This window comes from Notolepis coatsorum (assembly GCF_963971535.1).
Source record: "Notolepis coatsorum genome assembly, chromosome: 2".
Taxonomy (NCBI): domain Eukaryota; kingdom Metazoa; phylum Chordata; class Actinopteri; order Aulopiformes; family Paralepididae; genus Notolepis; species Notolepis coatsorum.
The window spans coordinates 161,311,903-161,333,885 of NC_140166.1; the positions used below are offsets into that span (position 1 = coordinate 161,311,903).

General features: G+C 42.5%; 1 protein-coding gene across 1 annotated transcript in view; it reads left to right on the forward strand.

Annotated features, from left to right (window-relative positions):
* exoc2 (exocyst complex component 2) overlaps nucleotides 1–21,983 on the forward strand; it is a 114,526-nt gene that overhangs the window by 23,338 nt on the left and 69,205 nt on the right. The window contains exons 2-4 of the mRNA XM_084308366.1: nucleotides 5,495–5,645; nucleotides 10,351–10,527; nucleotides 13,428–13,554. Of these exons, the coding sequence (XP_084164492.1) occupies nucleotides 5,528–5,645; nucleotides 10,351–10,527; nucleotides 13,428–13,554 (422 nt within the window). The 5' untranslated portion in view covers nucleotides 5,495–5,527. The remainder of the gene's footprint in view (nucleotides 1–5,494; nucleotides 5,646–10,350; nucleotides 10,528–13,427; nucleotides 13,555–21,983) is intronic.

The window sequence follows — 21,983 nt, forward strand, 5'->3', positions numbered from 1 at the left end:
GCTATTTGCGCGCTTGTTTTAATGAGGCGGAACCAGTGCCCCTTGCAGTCTCTCCGTGTGGGTTGGCCGCTGGCGTTACTACAGAGCACAGCACGGGAGCTCCGTGGGGCAGTAGCAACGCCACATATAGCTTAATACATTTCTCAATAGTGTTGCTCCTTTTAACCAAGTAGCGTTATTTGTAGTGTAACGTTAGAATAACACAGAATAACGTTAATACAATTACATGCATCATTGTTTACAATGAACGGGTGGGGCTAGTCAAAGCACTGGAGACGGGGACAAGTTAAACATGAATTAATTTATTATAACGGGTCGTTTTCGAGTCGTGCTGCAGTGCCTACGCACCACAGCTATTCTATTATATACTGCTTTGACGCTTCCTCCTCATCGTTGATTGCCTGTAGTATCTGCATCTAACGTTAGTAGCTAACGTTAAAACTAAAAAACACAACCGGACGAGACAAGTTGTCGGCTAGGATAATCGCAACAATACTTCCGGTCCGGTCGGTGGGCTTCAAAATAAAAGTCTTAAACCGGAAAAGACGGAGCGGTGGGCTTCAAAATAAAAGTTTTGGGAAATAAATTTCTCAAAAAAAATCTCTAACCGGTCGCAATAATATCGCTTATCGCGATATTTTCGGGGGCAATTAATCGCCCAGCAAAATGTGTTATCGTGGCAGGCCTACTTGTTGGTCCATATAGTGTGTGAAGGTTGTGGGTTCTGAAGCTTGTTGGTCCATATAGTGTGTGAAGGTTGTAGATGCTGAAGGTTGTAGGTTCTGAAGCTTGTTGGTCCATGTAGTGTGTGAAGGTTGTAGGTTCTGAAGCTTGTTGGTCCATATAGTGTGTGAAGGTTGCAGGTTCTGAAGCGTGTTGGTCCATATAATGTGTGAAGGTTGTGGGTTCTGAAGGTTGTAGGTTCTGAAGCTTGTTGGTCCATATAGTGTGTGACGGTTGTGGGTTCTGAAGGTTGTAGGTTCTGAAGCTTGTTGGTCCATATAGTGTGTGAACTGTGAAGGTTGTGGGTTCTGAAGCTTGTTGGTCCATATAGTGTGTGAAGGTTGTGGGTTCTGAAGCTTGTTGGTCCATATAGTGTGTGAAGGTTGTAGATGCTGAAGGTTGTAGGTTCTGAAGCTTGTTGGTCCATATAGTGTGTGAAGGTTGTAGATGCTGAAGGTTGTAGGTTCTGAAGCTTGTTGGTCCATGTAGTGTGTGAAGGTTGTAGGTTCTGAAGCTTGTTGGTCCATATAGTGTGTGAAGGTTGTAGATGCTGAAGGTTGTAGGTTCTGAAGCTTGTTGGTCCATGTAGTGTGTGAAGGTTGTAGGTTCTGAAGCTTGTTGGTCCATATAGTGTGTGAAGGTTGTGGGTTCTGAAGCTTGTTGGTCCATGTAGTGTGTGAAGGTTGTAGGTTCTGAAGCTTGTTGGTCCATATAGTGTGTGAAGGTTGTGGGTTCTGAAGCTTGTTGGTCCATGTAGTGTGTGAAGGTTGTAGGTTCTGAAGCTTGTTGGTCCATATAGTGTGTGAAGGTTGTAGGTTCTGAAGCTTGTTGGTCCATGTAGTGTGTGAAGGTTGTAGATGCTGAAGGTTGTAGGTTCTGAAGGTTGCAGGTTCTGGAGGTTCATATACAGTAGTGTGTGAAGGTTGTAGGTTCTGAAGGTTGCAGGTTCTGGAGGTTCATATACAGTAGTGTGTGAAGGTTGTAGGGTACTGTTTTTCTGAAAACACAGGTCCAGATCTAACCATGTACTCATTTCCTGTGGTAGGCTACTTCTAAAAGGATCTATTTTGGGGTCTCTAATTTTTTCATTTCTGATATTAGGCTATGATAGGCGCACAAATATGTAAGCTATGTTTATTGTTTTTTAACCTTGTAGACCGACATCCTTGCCAGCCAGTGAGTGGATGATCCTCGCAGCGCTGCAGGTCCAGCTTCACTCAGTGTGAACCCGTGCGTTGTTTGTTGGTGAACATGTTTTGGCTTCGTAGCAGAAGGCGGAAAGGCTTGTTCGTGCTGCTGCCTCTAAGTAGGATTGGTCGACCCCAAGCCAGACCTGGCAGTCATTTTATTAGCAAACATCTGTGTCGTTTGAAATACATCCTTTTTCACGTTCTTCTCGTTCAGGACCGGCGGAAGCTGAGCTTGATTGCTCGTGTTCCTCTACTCGGGCCGAACATGTGAACAGAACCACCGGAACCGGAACCGCATCTTAAAAGGGGAACGCCACTCAAATTAAAACGTCTAATACGTTATTTCCATGGCCTGAGACAGTTCAGGCGATATGTGAACACAAGCTTCTCTCTCTCTCTCTCTCTTCCAAAGCCAGAAACCAGAGAAGTAAGAATCAAACGTGTAATGTCATCAAGTATAAAAGTCTGGAGCTGCTCCATTGACAGTGAATAGGACCCACAGAACGTTTGTTTTGTTTTGTTTTGTATCCAAATGAGCTTTATTCTATAGTAGTGGCCTCGGTTCTGAAACTGAAAATCATGTACCTATGAACTCTGATGAACATTCCCTTGGGTGCTCTCAGTGTCTTCTATACAAATCATTCCCAATTCATTGTCTATGGAGCAGCTTCTGACTTTTGAGTTTTAGCACTCAAACTAAACTTTGAGTTTAGTTGTTTGTGCCGTCTTACACCAGAGGAATAACATGTATGGATTCTGAAAGTGGGCGTTACTGTAGTTCAGTAAGGTTCAGGGGGCCTCATTTATCAAAATATTCTTTGACTTTATCCTAGATTCCTTTGAGTGATCATTTCAGATAAAAACAGATGTAGTCCTACAGTTCATAGCATTCATACTTTGGATAATGATAGAAATTAGTTTTACTCTATCGCAGAACATTTGAGAAAATCCATGTAGCTTAATTTGACACACAGGTAGATGACTAAATCACAACGTGGCTTGGATTTTGGCGTAAATACAACATTTGTGTGTAAGAACCTTTTGTAAATGAGGATTTTACATTTCCATTACATTTCCATTTAGTCATTTAGCTGACGCTTTTATCCAAAGCGACTTACAAGTTCTGTACGACAAGTCATCAGTAACATAGGCCTATCTAAGTGATTACTAACTACAGCAGATGTACAAAACTCCGAACAGGATTCCTGTGGTCGTCGCTACGACGGGGAAATGAATTGTTCCGTTGTCTTTCATCAGTTTGCTATGTATTCCAGGCATCGTTAGAGCACAGTGTTCATTTATCTGTTGTTCAGATTTAATAACAGAGTGAGCGAGGAGCAGCACGTCCAAAATGTTGAGATCAGGTGCTGGAGCTGGAGAGAGACTACAAACAGGGTTCGCACAAGCTCATTGAAGTGATTAAAGTGCTTGATTTTTTACCAAAAAAAAAAGAATTCCTTGAAAACAGCCAATTTTTTTAACAAGGTGCTTAAAAAGTAATTGAAATTCAAACCAAACAATTCGCATTGAATGTTTTGTTCATCGATGATAAAATAGTTTTGAATCAAGAAATATACTTTTTTTTATCTAAAGTATAACTAATTGTCGGAAATTGGTTTTAAGCCATACATATTGCATCCGAAATGTTTTATTTTTTTATAAAAGAAACTGCATTTAAAAGTGCTTTTAAAATGAAAAAGAATGCTTGAAAGTCCTTGAATTTCATTTTGCAATGTCTGTGGGAACCCTGTACAAAGCTCTGCACAGCGGAAGCTCCTGATTCTTTTATCAACGCCACGACAACATCAGTCGGACGCTTTCGAGCTTCCGGTATGCTGCATTTTAAATATCAAACCGGTACAGACACAGCGCGGTTAGTTGAGCTAATCACTCAAAATGTGTGAATCAAAGGAATTTGTTTCCCCTTTTTACCTTTTTTTATAGCCTACTTTTGCTCCCAACAAAAACACGGTCTGATTTTTTATAGTCCAGTTAAAACCTCCCCACGTCTGAAAAATACAAACCGAACGTCTCAAAGTTTACTTTTAAGCTCTCTGAACGAGTAGGCTGAACAAGTTCAAGTTCTGTTTTATTTGTCACATATAATGTACATTACAGTAAAATGTTTGGTTCTGTATGAGCCCCTTGAGATTGCACTTTATACAGTAAGAAAAAGTAAGAAGAATAAAAACCAAGATAAGACGAGATATACAATATGCAATAAATACAAACTAGAGTACAAACTAAAGTACAAAATGCAAACAAAATGCAAATATTAGGAACACATCCATACTGACTACTAGCCTGAACCTCTTTCGGTTGTTTTATCAATAGCATAGGCCGGGAATCGTCCCCTTTAAGCGCCACTCGTAGGTGGTGTATTTGGTAGGCTTACGTGGTCCGATCGGGGAGGCCAGGTTTGTTTCTGCTCCTTTTGTGAGGTTTACATTCCTCCTCACCTCCCTCCACTCCGTCTCCGCCGGCTCGCGTCATACTTGGCTCTGCCGGCGCACTATCATTCCTAATGTCTGAGAGATAGGCGTGTTGGAACACCTAGCGGGGGCGGGGGGGGGGGGGGGGGGGGGGGGGGGGGGGGTGCAGTTTACCCTCGGAAGCTAAACGCCAGGCGATGTATCATCGGCCTCTTGGCCTCATGGTGTTACCGTTTGCGTCTGATTTTAAAACCAACAAAAACAACCGCCACACAGGCCGTTTCTGTGGAGACGTGTTTATGTTTTCTGTTTAGCTTATATTTCGGTTGGAAATAGGCGACATTCATCAATCTCCTGATGGAAGAGCAGAGAAACCAGCCTGGAAAAGACAATAATATTCTGAAGCTAAAAAGAAAACACTTGGAAGTTTTTCCCAACATACATTAATTGTGTAAAAGCAGAGAGAGAAAGGGATTTGGAACAAAGAAAGACAGATTCAGTGTACTGTGTAGCTACTAACAGATGTGTCTGTACCTCTGTGTTACCTCTCTGTGTACATTTCACATTTACATTTAGTCATTTAGCTGACGCTTTTCTGACGCTTTTATCCAAAGCGACTTACAAGTTCTGTACGACAGGTCAGCAGGAAGGGTACAACTCTTTCAGCTGAGTAACAATGTTCATCAAACAATGTTGAAACTTGGGCGCTGCAGTGTTGAGTGCATAGTAGTAAAGACATATTAGTATAGTAGTTAGTAATATAGACGAGGAAGATTAGTGGAAGAGTGCATGATAGTAGAAGACAGTAAGAAGTTTTGTTTATTTTATAAAAAAAAAAAAGGGAGTTTCAGATATTGATTGAAGAAGTGTGTTTTTAGTCAACGGCTAAATATTGTGTAGGCCTACCTCTGTATCACTGTACACATTAATACTACAACTCTGTACATCTGATTAGCACTATAGTACTCATTTATATATTTTATACCCAGTTTAATCACCTGTACATTGCATATTACTATTGCACCCTGGTTGGATGCCAAACCTCTTTTTGTTGTACTGTAGTTGCACTGTACTTGACAATACATTTGAATCTAAATCTAATAACCCTGTCCTGTCTGTCCTCCTACCTCTCCTCCCTCCACTGTGCAGCCGCTGATCTCCGTCCTGCCCGCCAACAGCAGCATGTCTCGCGTCCGCCAGCCCCCTCTGGTCACGGGCATCTCGCCCAATGAGGGCGCAGCCTGGACCAAGGTCACCATCCGCGGTGAAAACCTGGGCACCGGGGGTCCTGACCTTGTCGGTAATGAAACTCACAATCAGACACACACACACACACACACACACACACACACACACACACACACACACACACACACACACACGCACGCACGTGTACACAGTTAATTTGAAAAATTCAAACAAAATTGCAATATCGACTACTAGGATATGATTTTAATACAGTGTTTCAGATAGCTACAGTACCTAAACAAGCTATTCTTTTTTTTGCAGTGTTGCATCCCTGGCCATAATTAAGTTGCCATGTTTGGGGAAAAACAACTTCATTTTAAACAGAGCAAATCTGTTTAAAAAAAAAGTGTTAACATTTCCCCCTTGAGAAGGAAATTGTGTAGAAACAGCTGTGTCCACATTTGTTATCATTCATACCACAATCGCATAAATGTAATTTATTTTGTCGGAACAGCCTGTTGCAGCCATAATCCCATCTCTGTTTTTATTGCAATTTTACATACTGTACAATGTGTATTTATTTTATGTAAAATGAAGACGTAGATATTTCTAAGTTGGGTTTGTGTTTATTTACCTTTACAGTCCCCCCCCCCCCTCCTAGATGTTTTGTAACAAGAGGGTGGGTTATGGGTAATTCCTATTCTAGAACCTTCTAGAAGCTTTTATCTCATTGCCAACAGCCGTATCCTGCACTGTGCCTGTTGTGGTTTAACAAGGGCTCTGATTCTGTCATTTAGGACTAAATAACTATATAATAATATATGAGGATATGTGGAGCAAATGTAACATAATTGCTCTACAGTTTCCTTTTTGAATAAGTCCAGATTTCCATTCTTAAAATGTCTCTAGCAGTGGCAGCAATTTCCTCCAGGCATCGAGTACCACTCTGCTACTTAACCAACGTCGAGGAAACACTGATTTATTTTTATGTTTTGATTTGCACTCACGTCTTTGGCGGGGGGGGGGGGGGGCATCGTGTAACTCCGGTCTCCACGCGTCAAATTCTGTGATTTTTATTTGCTTAGCCAGGCAACGAAACAAAGTGGCCTCCGTGGTTAAAATGAGTCTAATATATACAGTAGTTTGTTTTTGTTTATGATGATGTCCGAGCAGAGAGTGGGCAGGCGTTTTGGCCTCTACTCCGTGTAGGAATTTTAGCACGTTCTCCACTGTTCTACTGCATACAACATGATTGTTCACGGTTGTAAGTTGTAACGGTCTCTTGAACAATTGAATACCGGCTACCATTTTACCCAATTTGAAATGAAGACTGAATTATGATTTCTTTATTTTATTTATATATTTTTTTACCTTTGAATCAAAACATTGTAATTCAAATAAATATATGCAGTTTTATATAAAGGTATATCTTTGATATTTAATCATATTAATGTGATTTTTTTTAAATAAAAACAACTGACTTACTATAAATAGCATTTATTTGAATAGCATTTATTTTTCTTCGTATAGAACGTAAAGGAAAGATAAACTGAAAGATACAATTAAAACCATGAAACAATTTGACACAAGTCACATTTTTTAAAAGCAATTATGTCTAAAAAATTTCTTTATTTTTCAAATGTATTACCAACCTGTTTGTAAATTGATAAAAACATTCTTCTATTAATAGCAAAGCAACATTTATGTCCCAATTAAGCATTTAATTGCTAGTTATCATGGCTGGATTAACAGTGCGTAGGTTCACTCAGGCTGAGAGGCTGCATGGCAGTTTTTACTGGGAAATAATTCAAAGGACAAATGATTCTACCTGGTGGAAGAGAAGTCATTGCTGGAGGAATTGCACTTAAGTTGGTTCCTTAAACCAAAACATTGTTAAAGGAAAACTCCAACATTTTGGGAAATTAGCTTATTTGGCATCTACCCTGGAGTTAGACAAGAAGATACATACCCTTTTTCTTCTCTGTGCATGCAGTAGGAGTAGGAAGACGCGCACCGTTAGCCTAGCTTAGCGTCAGTCACTGGAAGTAGGTTCCTCCATTAGCCTAGTTCCAAACGTCTTCCTACTCCTACTGCATGCACAGAGAAGAAAAAAGGTATGTATTTTCTTGTCTAACTCCAGGGTAGATGGCAAATAAGCTAATTTCCCAAAATGTTGGAGTTTTCCTTTAACTGAGAAATGGGGCTGCCTGACGAAACTTGAAAGATCATATTTTATCTAATTAAATACACTTGAGAGATCATTTCATCTGTTTTTGGAATTAAGTGTCACTCTAGCCTACTGACTCTGCCTTGTTGCTTCATGCACACACACACACACACACACACACACACACACACACACACACACACACACACTCACACTCACACTCTCACACTCACACTCACACTCACACTCTCTCACACACACACACACACACACACACACGCACGCACGCACACACACACGCACACACACACACACTCACACACACAATATGGTATGTACCTAAATATTATGTTAGTTATATAATACCTAAAAATATTTAGATTGCTATGCCTAGATTGAGAAAATGAAGACCTAATTCCTAAAAAAAAGACCACACATTAAGACCTTCACACACTCACACAAGTCAAAATATAGATTTTTTTCTAAGTGCCAGACAGGTGGCCTTTCCCCCCCGACGTGTTCCCACTGTTCTGAGCATCGCACTCTACTCCCTGTGGTCTGCCAGACTCTCAACAGACCCTCCCCAGACTCTCAACAGACCCTCCTCTGGCCCTACCCAGACCCTACCCAGACCCTACCCAGACCCTACCCAGACCCTCCCCAGGCCCTACCCAGACCCTACCCAGACCCTACCCAGACCCTACCCAGACCCTACCCAGACCCTCCCCAGGCCCTCCTCTGGCCCTCCTCTGGTCCTCCTCTGGCCCTCATCTGGTCCTCCTCTGGTCCTCCCCAGGCCCTCCTCTGGCCCTCCTCTGGCCCTCCTCTGGTCCTCCTCTGGCCCTCCTCTGGTCCTCCTCTGGCCCTCCTCTGGTCCTCCCCAGACCCTCCTCTGGTCCTCCTCTGGTCCTCCCCAGACCCTCCTCTGGTCCTCCTCTGGCCCTCCTCTGGTCCTCCCCAGGCCCTCCTCTGGCCCTCCTCTGGCCCTCCTCTGGCCCTCCTCTGGTCCTCCCCAGACCCTCCTCTGGTTCTCCCCAGACCCTCCCCAGGCCCTCCTCTGGCCCTCTTCTGGCCCTCCTCTGGCCCTCCTCTGGCCCTCCTCTGGTCCTCCCCAGACCCTCCTCTGGCCCTCCTCTGGTCCTCCCCAGACCCTCCTCTGGTCCTCCCCAGACCCTCCTCTGGCCCTCCTCTGGTCCTCCCCAGACCCTCCTCTGGTCCTCCCCAGACCCTCCTCTGGCCCTCCTCTGGTCCTCCCCAGACCCTCCTCTGGTCCTCCCCAGACCCTCCTCTGGTCCTCCCCAGACCCTCCTCTGATCCTCCTCTGGTCCTCCCCAGACCCTCCTCTGGTCCTCCTCTGGCCCTCCTCTGGTCCTCCCCAGACCCTCCTCTGGCCCTCCCCAGACCCTCCTCTGGCCCTCCTCTGGCCTGGGTGAGACGCTGTGGGAGAGCAGCCCCCGTATTGCGGTCTCCCGCTCGCTGCTCCGTACTTAACAAGCTGCGTCCTCCCCGGCCAATAATACGGGCTCTATTCCTGACCGCGCGCGTCCCCAGGGCCCGGAATTAGCCAATTAGATATGCACAAAATGTGTGCGAGTGTGTATGTGTTCAAACAAAGTGGTCCGACCGGAGAACAGAGGCAGGAAATGGGCTCTAATGGCCGTATTATCCACAGTGTTATGGGTTATTTGTTGATCAGCTCTCACAGGCTTTTATGATGTTTGATTACACACACACACACACACACACACACACACACACACACACACACACACACACACACACACACACACACACACACACACACACACACACACACACACACACACACACACACTTGTGGCCCGTATAACCCGTACAAGGTGTGCGATCAAACCGGCGAGATTAGAATGTTGAAAGCTCAACATAAGAGTCCTAGAATTCCAAAATAGAACCCGGAGGAAAGAAAAACGAACCCTCTAAGGGTTAATAATAATTATTATTATAAAATAAAAAAATCAATTTTGTATAGCGCTTTTCCCAAATACTCAAAGACACTTTACAGAGCAAAATAAACAATACAGTTTTAGTAGATAAAATGTAAATAAAAACAAAAATTATATAAAAGGTGAGACAGGAAGGAGTTCAAGGTTTGAAGGCGAGGGTAAAAAGGTGGGTTTTTAGGGCTTTTTTAAATGATGAGAGGGTGTCTGCATGACGGATATGGTTGGGCAGGGCGTTCCAGAGGGTGGGGGCAGCTGCAGCGAAGGCCCTGGTGTATATGTGTGTGTGTGTGTGTGGGGGGGGGGGGGGGGGTCCTCCAGAGGGTCTGAGAAGAGGGCGACAGATGTAGGCAGAGAGGACACAGTGTGCCAGTAATGACCCACTTAGTGCTGAAGTGACAGTCGTTAGGGCTGAGGACAGGTTGATGGAGCTGGGGGGCGAGAGGGGTGAAGGTTAGGGCCACCCACACCCTCGTGACCCCAACTTGAACTTTGACCCCCCCCTCCGCCACACAGTGACAGGCCCGACAAAATGCCCCATCTGGAGTAAGTGCCTCTTGGTTCTCGATTGGTCTGCGGGTGTCTTGAGCTACAGCTGTGTTCACCGTGTATGTCTCTCTCTCTCTCTCTCTCTCTCTCTCTCTCTCTCTCTCTCTCTCTCCCTCTCTCAGGTCTGTCTATCTGTGGCCATAATTGCCTGTTGACAGCGGAGTGGATGTCGGCCAGTAAGATCGTGTGCCGCGTGGGCCCCGCCAAGGACGACAAAGGGGAGATCATCGTCACCACCAAGACCGGGGGCCACGGCACGTCCACCGTGTCCTTCAAGCTGCTGAAGCCGGACAAGATCGGTGAGGCTCTCGGGACCCACAGCCTTATTATCTCCCCCCCTATGATTCTCTTTGTCTTATTCTGTGTTGGGTACCTTTCACATTTGAACCGATACCGGTACCTGTGAATCGATACCGGTACCCAACGGTACTTTTCTTCTGTACTTTAGTCTCTAAACATTTTATCTACCTACCTCAGTTGTAAAAATAAAAATAAAAAATAATTTATTATCATATATAATATTGCAGCGAGCGTTGTCTGCATCTAGTTTTGTAAAGTGTAACAACACTTGCGACCGTTTTCGGCTTGCCATTGCCCCGACTGCTTTGTTGTTGAATCAAGTCAAATCCTAGGTAAGCGTATATTCTGCGTTGACATGAATGTGCGGCACACTTCATATGTTTCGTTTCGCGGTAAACGGAAAAAACATAACATCTTTTCACAGTACCGAAATGTGGCACCGGCGGATCTCACGTGAATTGGTACTCGGTAGTACTGATGTGATTCGGTCTGTACCCCTAAAAGTACCTAATTCGGTACCCATCCCTAGCGTCTATGCCGACGATACCTGCACGTGCGCTCGTCACTTGGATTCAAAAGTCCTCGTCGATGTTTATTTGTTTATTTAAACGGATCCCTGTTAGCCGCTTCCTGGGGTCCAACAACATACATACACAAGATAACATACACCGATAGAACATAAGAAAAGCATATATCACAAAGAAAATGAATCATAGAATAGAGAAAAAACATGTATCAGAATTAAAAGAAATATAAAACAGGAGATGAAAAAACAAGAGATAAACTCCAGTTAGAACAAAATAAAAAGATGTATCAGGATGTGCATGTATTCAAGCTGTGCTGAAGACAAAAATGTTAGTGTGTGTGAGTGTAAATAGTGTTTAAGATTTCTTTTAAAACTAGCCTTTCCTTTGATGTTCCGAACATCGCTGGGAAGACAGTTCCAGGATACTATCGCCCTATAAAATACCACCCTTTTCATAAAATTAGACTTAGGTAGAGGTAAAGTAAGCAATCCACCTTTTGCCCCTCTGGTGGAATGTGTGTGAGTACTTGCGCTGTACACAATGCAATTATAAAGGAACTTAGGAGTTTGAGTAACTCTATGAAAATATGTAATTAAGTTAGCAGATAATCTTACCTTAACACTGAGCCATGGGAGACGTGCATGCATGTCAACCACACTAGAGCTAGGTGAGCAGCCTAGGACCAGTCTAGCTGCCGGAGATGTTTCCCCTCCGATGCCATGCTGTTAGGTGGTTTATTGTCCCGTTATCTTTTTGAGACGGCCTACATTTTCAACGTTCATGGGAAATAAAAATGTAAATATAAAAAATGTATCTATAGTAGGGTTGGGCATTGTTCAACATTTGAGCCAATACCGGTACCAATACCAATTCCTGGAATTCGGTATCGCTACCCAATGGTACCTTTTTTCTGTACTTAACTCTCCCTGTAACTATAACTATAAACTATATAAATAATGATTTTATTTCAGTTGTAAAAAGAATTTAAAGAAGTCCAAACTTATTTAGAACATTTTGTTATTTATTGTAACACACGACACAAAATAAATCGCGTTGAAATTACATAAATGTAAATCATGTTGTTTTTAAATATCAACATTATCTGGTCATCCTCCGTAAATATTCTCAAACTCCTCTGGCCTCGCCTGGTCTTTCCAAAGACCCAAGAGACGGGACAGTAATATATATATATTTGCGGAAAAGTGTCCTTCTTGTCTGTTATATTACACTCTTGTAATAAACATGTAAACGTACCGAAATGTGGTACCGATTGATCTAGTGTGAATCAGTCCTCTGTATTACCGATGTAATTCAGTCGGTACCCTTCAAAGTACTGAGTTCGGTACCCAACCCTAGTAGATAGACCGTTTTTGTTACCCGGCGTATGATGGAGACGATTGGCATTTCTTCGCCGAGATATGACATGTTTCCTGGAGACCTTTTTATTAAAAGCCTTACAGTTATATTTACAGTTTACAGTACCAACGCCATTTACACCGCTTGGGACCGTAAGAGGCAGTCGGTAAACCTATGGAAACTTTTAACAAAGCACCTCCTTCCCAAAATAAATAGACCAGGGTGGGTCATTCCCATCATGGCAGCGGTTAAAAGCGGCATCTCCACATCACCGCTGCATGGGAGACAATGCTAACTGTACTAATGACAGGACAATTTGTTTCCCAGCCCCAACTGCTTCCGTGGGAACCTCAGGACAGAGTCTCGAGTCCCTGTTACATCAAAATGCATGTCTCCCGCTCCACTTTTTCCCATGGTGGTGCTGTAGACAGGGTTCACACAAGGTCCTCCTTGAAGTGCTTAAAGTGCTTGATTTTTTACAAAAGAAAGTCTAGGCCTGGAATTCCTTGAAAACAGCCCATTTATTTTACAAGGTGCTTAAAAACTCCTTGAAATTCAAATCAACCATTCACATTGAAAGTTTTGTTCATCCATGATCAACTTGTTTTGAATCAAGAAATATTTTTTTTTTAATTTAAAGTGTAACTAATTGCCGGAAATTGGTTTTAAGCCATAAATATTGGATCCGATATTTTTTTCTATAAAAAAACAGCATTTAAAACTGAAAAGATCCTTTTTAATGCCCTTTTACAATGAAAAAGAGTGCTTGGAAAAGTACTTGAAAGTCATTGAATTTAATTTTGCAATGTCTGTGGGAACCCTGTGTATAGTGTGTGTGTGTGAGTGTAGTGTACATGTGCCAAGTGTCTGCATTCGCAAGATGTACCATATGGGTGTGTGTCTGGGACGTGTTGGGACAGCTCACTCATGTGTGTGTGTGTGTGTGTGTGTGGGCGTGTGCGTGTGTGTGTGTGTGTGTGTGTGTGTGTGTGTGTGTGGGCGTGTGCGTCCCACAGGTATCCTGGACCAGTCTGCCGTGTGGGTGGACGAGATGAACTACTACGACATGAGGACCGACCGCAACAAAGGCATCTCCCCGCTCTCCCTGCGACCGAGCAACCCACTGGGCATCGAGATAGACAAGTACACACACACACACACACACACACACACACGAGACAATCACACAATCACGCAGCGGTAAACACACGCGCTCCAGTCATTGAGTCATGGTTTACATCCCTAAACAGAAACAAACTCTCCCCATGTGGAGGCGGTTGAAATATTATGCCAACAACACGGCAAAGGGCAGTCCTGCCCCCTAAACCACGGCGCATAAGGAGTGGAGTGGAAACAACATAATTGTGTATAAAGCATGGGAGAGAAAGACAAGAGAGAAAGGGATTTGGAAAGAAAGGAAGAAAGAAAGAAAGAACGCTGTGACCCCCCTCCCCCTTCCTCCCCTCCACCTCCGCGCACACACATGCACTCGTAGTGAGCGGTATCTGGCCGCCTCCCATGTGCCTGGCAGGCAAGACAGAGGGGTGTAATGTATAGTTTGTGTAGTTAAGTTCTGGCATGTCTGTGCTTAATGTTTGTTTGGTTTCTTAGGGGCCAGGGGGCAAGTGACCGCTCGTGGCCGGAGACGAAGCCCCTTGAACGGGCTGCTGTTAGTGCTGCGTCGCGGATCCCTTTCCAGGCTTGCGCTAGAACGCTCAGCGGACTATTAATCCCCTCTCTCGGCGCGTAACACATAGGGTTGGGTACCGTTCACATTTGAACCGATACCAGTACCGGTACCTGTGAATCGATACCGGTACCCAACGGTACCTTTTTTCTGTACTTTAGTCTCTAAAAATGTAATCTACCTACCTCAGTTGTAAAAAAAATTTCCAAACTTCTAATTATTTATTATCATTATTTATTTAGAACAATTTGTTAATATATATATAATATTGCAGCGAGCGTTGTCTGCATCTAGCTTTGTAAAGTGTAACCACACTTGCCACTGCCCCGACTGCTTTGTAATCAAAAGTCAAATCCTAGGTAAGCATGTATTGTGCGCGCGAACGTTGATGTGAACGTGCGGCACACTTCATAGATTTCGTTTTGTGGTAAACAAAACGTTGACGTCATCGAAATGTGGCACCGGTGGAACTCACGTCAATCGGTACTCGGTAGTACCGACGTGATTCAGTCGGTACCCTTAAAAGTACCGGATTCGGTATCCATCCCTAGTAACACACGTCCATGCCACTTTGTCTTTAGGGATGCGTTGATACTGGTCTTGGATATTGGGGACGGAGGACAACAGGCTGAAATGTCGGCATTGGAAATCTGTATTTCTCAAACTAAAATCCAATAAGAAATCACATGAATTTTTTTTTTAAATCAAAATGTGTGAGTTTGTATTGTTCAGTAAACGTACTGGATAGCATCTGTTGTCTTCATGTGCTGATCAGGGTAAAAAGTATTAAATTCATAATTCTCAATTTAAGGCCTAATTAAAGGGTATTAAAAAGTATAAAACATTTTGGGGAGCAACCTGGCTTGTCAGGAGATTAAATAATATTAAATATATGAAATGTTTTTGTATTCAAGTTGTTGCTTTTTGCAGGGCTCTCGGGAGCGTGGTGCGTCTGGCGAGAGCTTGTATGGAACGCGCAGTTCAGTGTCGCTATGTTTTTTTCTTTTTTGCTAGTATGGTCGTGAAATTGGTATTACATTTAGCTCTAAGTGGTATTAAAAAGGTAAAAAAGTTTTAAATTTAACTTGTTGAAACAGGAAAGTAAGGAGAATTGTCATAGAAAAGAAAAAAAATTATAATAATTTGCAACAGGAGCCCTGAACAGCTGTTTCGCCGTTACATGCGTTTTTATCCAGTGTGATTCTAATTAAGCGTCTCGGAACATCTCTGCTGGTGATGTCACCGGCTAGTTATTCTGCACCCGAGTCCCCCCCCCCCCCCCTGCGCTGATGTCATCAACCTGTTCCCGGTCATCTCGGTCCACACGCTATAGGCAGTGTCGGCGCCGCGACGCTCGAGTGACACTAATAAGTGGGAAGGTGCTCCGGCTACTCGGGGCTCGCCTACTGAACGCTCCGCTCGAGTGGTAAGAAGCCGTGCACGCGTCCGCCTGCAACGCTTCCTGTCCGCATAATGGACTGAGAACGCGAGAGCCCGGGCTTTGATCTTAGCAGTTATACAGTAAAGTACTGCACCTTTATTTATTACAAACAAGAACGAGAGCTAAGAATAAATGTAAAGTGCACACTAATGCACTAAACGTAGCTAATAATAATAATAATAATAATAATAATAATAATAATAATAATAATAATAATAATAATAATAATAATAATAATTGTTGTGAAGGATCAGATTAAACCGAATATATATATTTATTTATGGATATATATTTAATAGTATTTGTATATCGTTTGATATCCCTTGTATATTCCTTGTACATATACACTGAATATCCCTTTAGTCTACTAACAGCCCATAATAGTTTCATTCTCTCATTGGACAAGAACTTGGCGCCAGCAGCCAAGCCCCTTGGTTCAAGTTCAATCGTGCCGACGAACATGTCGTTACTAGCCCGGTTCCGCGTAGGAATACGTCTGGCGAAATACGAATGGTACTATTTGTTCACAGCGCATATATATATGGCGCAAGTAAAGTAGAACTTTCTTTTAGTCCCTTAGCCCTTAGTTCTTTACCCTCCAACCTAGTGGCAAGACGTTAAGCCTCACCCACGATACACGTGTGGTGCAGTATGGTCAACTTGGCCTCAGAATGGCATTGAGACATCGTGTGGATTAATATTTGAATTGTCATAGTTTGGCACTATACCGTCGAGTGGGACGTATTTCTATTAAGTTAATAATAGTCTATTATGTATGGTGCATCGTTCGGTTAGAGTTATACAGTGAGTAGTACCCCCATCGTTTCCTCGCGTTATCTAGAGTCTTAACCAGGCTGGGCAGACCACGTGTGGTGCTTTCATCCGAGGAGTTCTGGGCTAGGACGAGTGGACATGCACATTGGATTACCTTACCCGGACGACGGCGAGCCCTACACGGCTTGGATTATCTACTTGCTTTGGGTGCTTTGATTTATGCCATGGATAACAGCCAACACTGGTGAGTGTTGGAACTACCCCCCGAGAGGAGTCCAGGTGAGACGGCGCTCTACCCCGAGTGAGGTCGCCTCACGTCTCTTCGTTGTGGACCGGCAGCTACCGTCTACAAGAGGGCCCAACTGTATTCATCTGTGGACCAAGGTTCTGTGGGCACCGTGTTCAGCACTCTGAATTCTCCCAAGAAATCGTTGGCCAGATGGGATATCGCCGGCGGCTCTCCTAACCCCCCCCCCCCCTACTGACTTACAACCAGCAGGACCCCCCTTTAGTATATCCAGCTATAATCATTAAGTACCATCGCTATAGTTCCCTAAAGAACCAGGTTGTATACTTGCTTCTTGCGTAACCAGAGATTGGACATTCAATGTTGATTTGCCTACGAATACTCATTTGCCTTACAAGTGCATTCAAATCATAAATGTCATTAAGTGAACGTTGTATATACCCTTTGCTATATATTAAATATTCGACTTATACATTTGTGTGGACTTGGTTTCATGGTGGGAAAGTGTTCATCATATCTATATCATGTACTGTGTGGCCAGTAGTTAAAGTACATAAAGCGGTAGTGGTTTAATGATACCATACTTATCAATACAGTCAGGGAATTGTACCCCTCAGTTACAATAATAATAATAATAATAATAATAATAATAATAATAATAATAATAATAAAAATAACAACAAACAATAAAATAATGTTTTAGATTTTTGGCTCATTTTCTCTTATGTTCGATTATTTATTTTTTATGTCAAATGTTGCTGGGCGCAGTTTTTGGCCTGCCCCTCTGGGTGGTGCTCTAGGCAACCGCATATGTCGCCTATAGGAAGCTCCGCCCCTGGAGATGAGGGAATTACATTAGAGCGAGAACACGACTCACCTTGACCTTGTTTACTCTCCTTTACCCACCGATGTTTGTCTGTCGATTTTTAGGCCCCCCCCCCCCCCCCCCCTCCCATTCTAAATGGGCTAATTGGGACATTGACCATATTCACACACAGCGGCTGTTTTGCTCTTATGTCGTGCTCCGGTTGGGATTACTTTCCGTCCATTTGGGTGGAGAGCAAGAGCAAAATGGCCGCTGTGTGTGAATATGGTCAATCTCCTCAAAAGATTATAAACGCATCTCTGGTCAGCAGTAGATTTAAAATGATGAGCACGTCTCTTGTCAGCACTAGATAAAAAATTATAAACACATCTCTGGTCAGCAGTAGATTTAAAATGATGAGCACATCTCTGGTCAGCACTAGATACAAAATTATAAACACATCTCTGGTCAGCAGTAGATTTTTTTGTATTTAATTTTTTAATTATTTTTTAAACAAACACATAAACAAACATGACAACACAAGATTAGATATACAAGCATTAATTAACAGTGCACATCCAATGAAATGACCATTTAGATAAATGTCTTATACAAGATATACCCCTAATACCTGCTATCTATTACCCTACACACATATGCTCTTGCTCGCACCCCCCCCCCCTGGACCCCCCAATGGATAATCCATCCATTATCATTCGCTCCTAACCAGACCCTACCATTATATGCTAGCTTTTATTCTCTCCACCACTTCTAACCACATTGACATTTTGGATTCATTGAGACCCAAAATTCTTGCTGTGGATATTTCTAGATAAATCACATCAAGATATGTAAGAATCCAGACCTTCCGGCACATTTTTTCAGGTTGAAACCATCGTGATGCTATCAGCTTTTTAGCCACTGTGATACCAGATAAAACCAATCTCTTTAGCTGTATAGATACTGCACACTCAAAAACATCATTCAGCAGTAATACAGAGGGGTGTACAGGTATATTCAGAGTTAAGAGATTTGATAATTGCTGGGTCACTTCTTTCCAGAATATCTTAACTGGTGGGCAGTACATGTGCATAAATGTCCCCTCGTTCCCATTTGTACATAAGGAGCATTTGGAGTCTTGTTTAAGACCCATTCTGTTCAGTCTTATAGGAGTCAAGTATGTCCTATGAATATAGTTAATATTGATTTGTTGATGGTCCGGGTTCCTTGATGCAAGTCGAACATTTGCCCAGGCTTCTTGCCAATCAAAATCTTTTTCCAGGTCTGGTATATCCCTCCTCCAGACTAAGTCTAGGTGGAGGGTTTCATACGAGGATCATAGTAATTGATGATAAAAATCTGATACAAAACCTCTCGATGTCTCTCTTTCATAGAAGAATTTGTGGTATCTGTAGTGTACAATTGGTATCCTTAATGGAACACCGTGAGCCAGGGTTAGAAATTAACATTTTTTTTCAAGGGCTTTTTTTGCCCCCCTTAATTGCTTTTCGGGGGCTTTTTTTTGTATTTCGGGGGCACAACATTTTTATAATGAAAATTAACATAAAGATTATAAAACATTGTTGACACTTTTTTTACAGTCTTCGTCCCTATGTTTGATAACGTAATGTTAATGTCTCCATATATAGGGCTCTACGCTAACCTTTTTCCCAAGGAGCACATGTGCTCCTAAATAAAATGTTAATAAATAAAATCTAAATACAAATTTAGGAGCACACAGAAATTTAGGAGCACAGTGACAATTGTTCAAGTAACACACACACGCACACGATGTGTGACATCATGGCTTGGTTTCATGTTTTGAGGTACCTTCAATTATCTGTAAATAATACATACATACTCTATCTAAATAGATTAAATATTATTGTCCCTGAGTGAGGGCAAGTTGTGTTGTTGTCTTGATATAATAACCGGTTGCCTCTGGATCAACGAATGTCTAATATTGAATAATATTATTAGATATTTTATCTTTAACATCCCTAATTCCAACAGTCAAGAAGCTTGTTTCAAATTGATGAAAAACCCCACACACGCAACGTTTGTGAGTATAGGCTCTGGCCAGATCGATCAATGAAATACGTTGCGCGCTCAGCGCTGTGGAATGAAGGAAATGCGCATCGGGATCGGATTTGGATGTTATTCTTTTGGAGTTGTGTTACAAATGGAATGGTCTTTCCCCGCCGAACACAAGTTACTTAACGTTACACAGAACACAGGTCGTGCTATGCAGATGCTTAGCTTGCTAACGTTAAGATAGCAGTGTAATGCTTGATGAGAGCAGAGCGCTCTCTCTGTGTTCGCAGGAATCGCAGCACCTCTCAAGTGCCTGTAACACGCAGCGGGCCCCGCCTCCCTCCTCCTTGGAACAAACATTCCACCCAAAAACTGAATTTCAGTCCAGTTTCAATCTGAACTATTAACAGCGGAGCTGTTTTGTAATCTTCACAATCACTCGTCTGTCTCGCACACTGCAAGTAAATGATTTTTCCGGTTTGCACACACACATATTATTAGGGGCAATACGAGGGAAATGCTCGCACTGTAGAGCATATATAATTATATATATAATTAGTAAACTGTCGGGGGCTTTTTTTGCCCCCCTTAACTGATGTTCGAGGGCATTTGGTCAATTTTCGAGGGCATTTTGCCCCAAGCCCCCGTTAATTTCGAACCCTGCCGTGAGCCTTCAAACATAACAATAACTGTGCGTAAAAATAATATGTGGAGCCGGTGAGATAAATGTATTTGTGTATTTCATCATAACTACAAATACCCTGTTTGTTGAAAACATCTCCTAATGTATGTATGTCTTGCTTTTCCCATCTAGGGAATCTTATAGGTCGTTTTCCAATCAGGAGTGCATTGTTATTGAATAGGGGAGTATGATTATGCCATTTATGTGGGTTAGAATATTTTTTTTGTGTTTCACGCCATATCCGGATCGCATGAGTAATTATGGGGCCAAATTTCAGTTTGCATTGCTTAATTGATACTTTGGTGTATACTATGTCCTGCAGTCTATGTGGTGCTACTATATTTACTTCTAAATTTCTCCATGATACTGATGCTTGGGGTTCAAACCAGGTTGTCAGTGGTCTTAAAGTGTACGCCTTAAAATAGTGGAAAAAATTTGGAAATGCCATACCTCCGTCGGCTTTGTTTCTCTGTGCGGTGGATCTTTTTATGCGTGGTGGTTTGTTATTCCAAATAAATTTGTATGCGGAAGAGTGTAATTTTTTCCAGTAACCATCTGGAGAGGGTAACGGTAGCATTGAGCTGATGAAGTTGATTCTAGGTAGGACATCCATCTTAACTATTGAAACCCGTGCCTGTACTGAGTTTTTAAGTTTTGACCACCTGTCAAAGTCGTATTTGATTTTATTTTGGATTTCTATGTAATTGTGTTTCACCGTTTGGCTTATGGTAGGGAATACTTCAACTCCCAAACATCTAAAGTGTTTAACCATTGGTATTTCTTCTGGAAGACGTGTATTTTTTGCAGGGGCGTTCAGTGGAAGGAAAGCCGACTTTGGCCAATTTATCTTAAATCCCGATAGGTCGCCAAATTCATCAATCAACTTGAGAAGATGAGGCATTGCAGTGTTAGGGTTTTGCATGAACAGTATTACGTCGTCCGCATATACGGTAAACTAATTTTGTGTTGTGTGCCCTTGATTACGATTGGTTCTATGAGTTGGGATTGTCTTATATATTGTGCTAAAGGTTCTAGTGATAAATCGAATAGTCCGGGACTAAGAGGACAACCCTGTCTAGAAGAGCGTGATACCGGAAAGATTTCGGAGGTGATTATACCTGTTGTAATCATGGCCGATGGGTCTTTGTATAATACTTTAATCATATCAATGAATCCTTTTCCTAACAAGTTTCAAGTTTCTTTAATAGTTGTCATACAGAAGTACAGAATACTTTTATACAAAATGCTTCTTACTGTTACGCTCCAGAGACTGTGCTAGACAAGATAAGTATGAAATAAAATAGTATAGCATGTAAAATAGAAGTAAAAATAGAGGTCACAGTGTTCAGTATAGACATATGTACAATGTTCGATGCAGACTAGAAGTAACTGAGTTACCATACAATATACTATGCAATGTACTAATATACAATACTATATAGTGCAAAGCAGAAATGGGATGAGGTACAATTTAGGTACAATTTACAGTAAGGTGTACGAGTTGTAGTGCAAATCCTTTACCAATAAATATAAAGTGTGTTTAGGTGATCTAAAGTGTGGAGAGTGGGTGCTGCAGTGTGTTGTTTGTTTAAAGTGAGTGTGTGTGTGTGCTGTGTGCATTTGATGGTTGTTGCATAGTGTTTATTGTTCGTTGAGCAGCCTGATGGCCTGGGGATAGAAGCTTCTTCTGACTGTTATGAGTGCAATATTGTCGTTCTTATGAAAGGTCCCCTCCTTGACTGAGTATAAAATCATATCAAGTAATAGGGATCCGATTACATCCCAACATGAGAGGTACAGTTCTGGTGGGATACCATCCCATCCAGGGGCCTTACCACTTTGCAATTCAGATATAGCCTCCCTAAGTTCCTCTAGTGTAATAGGTGCATCTAACTGTTTAGC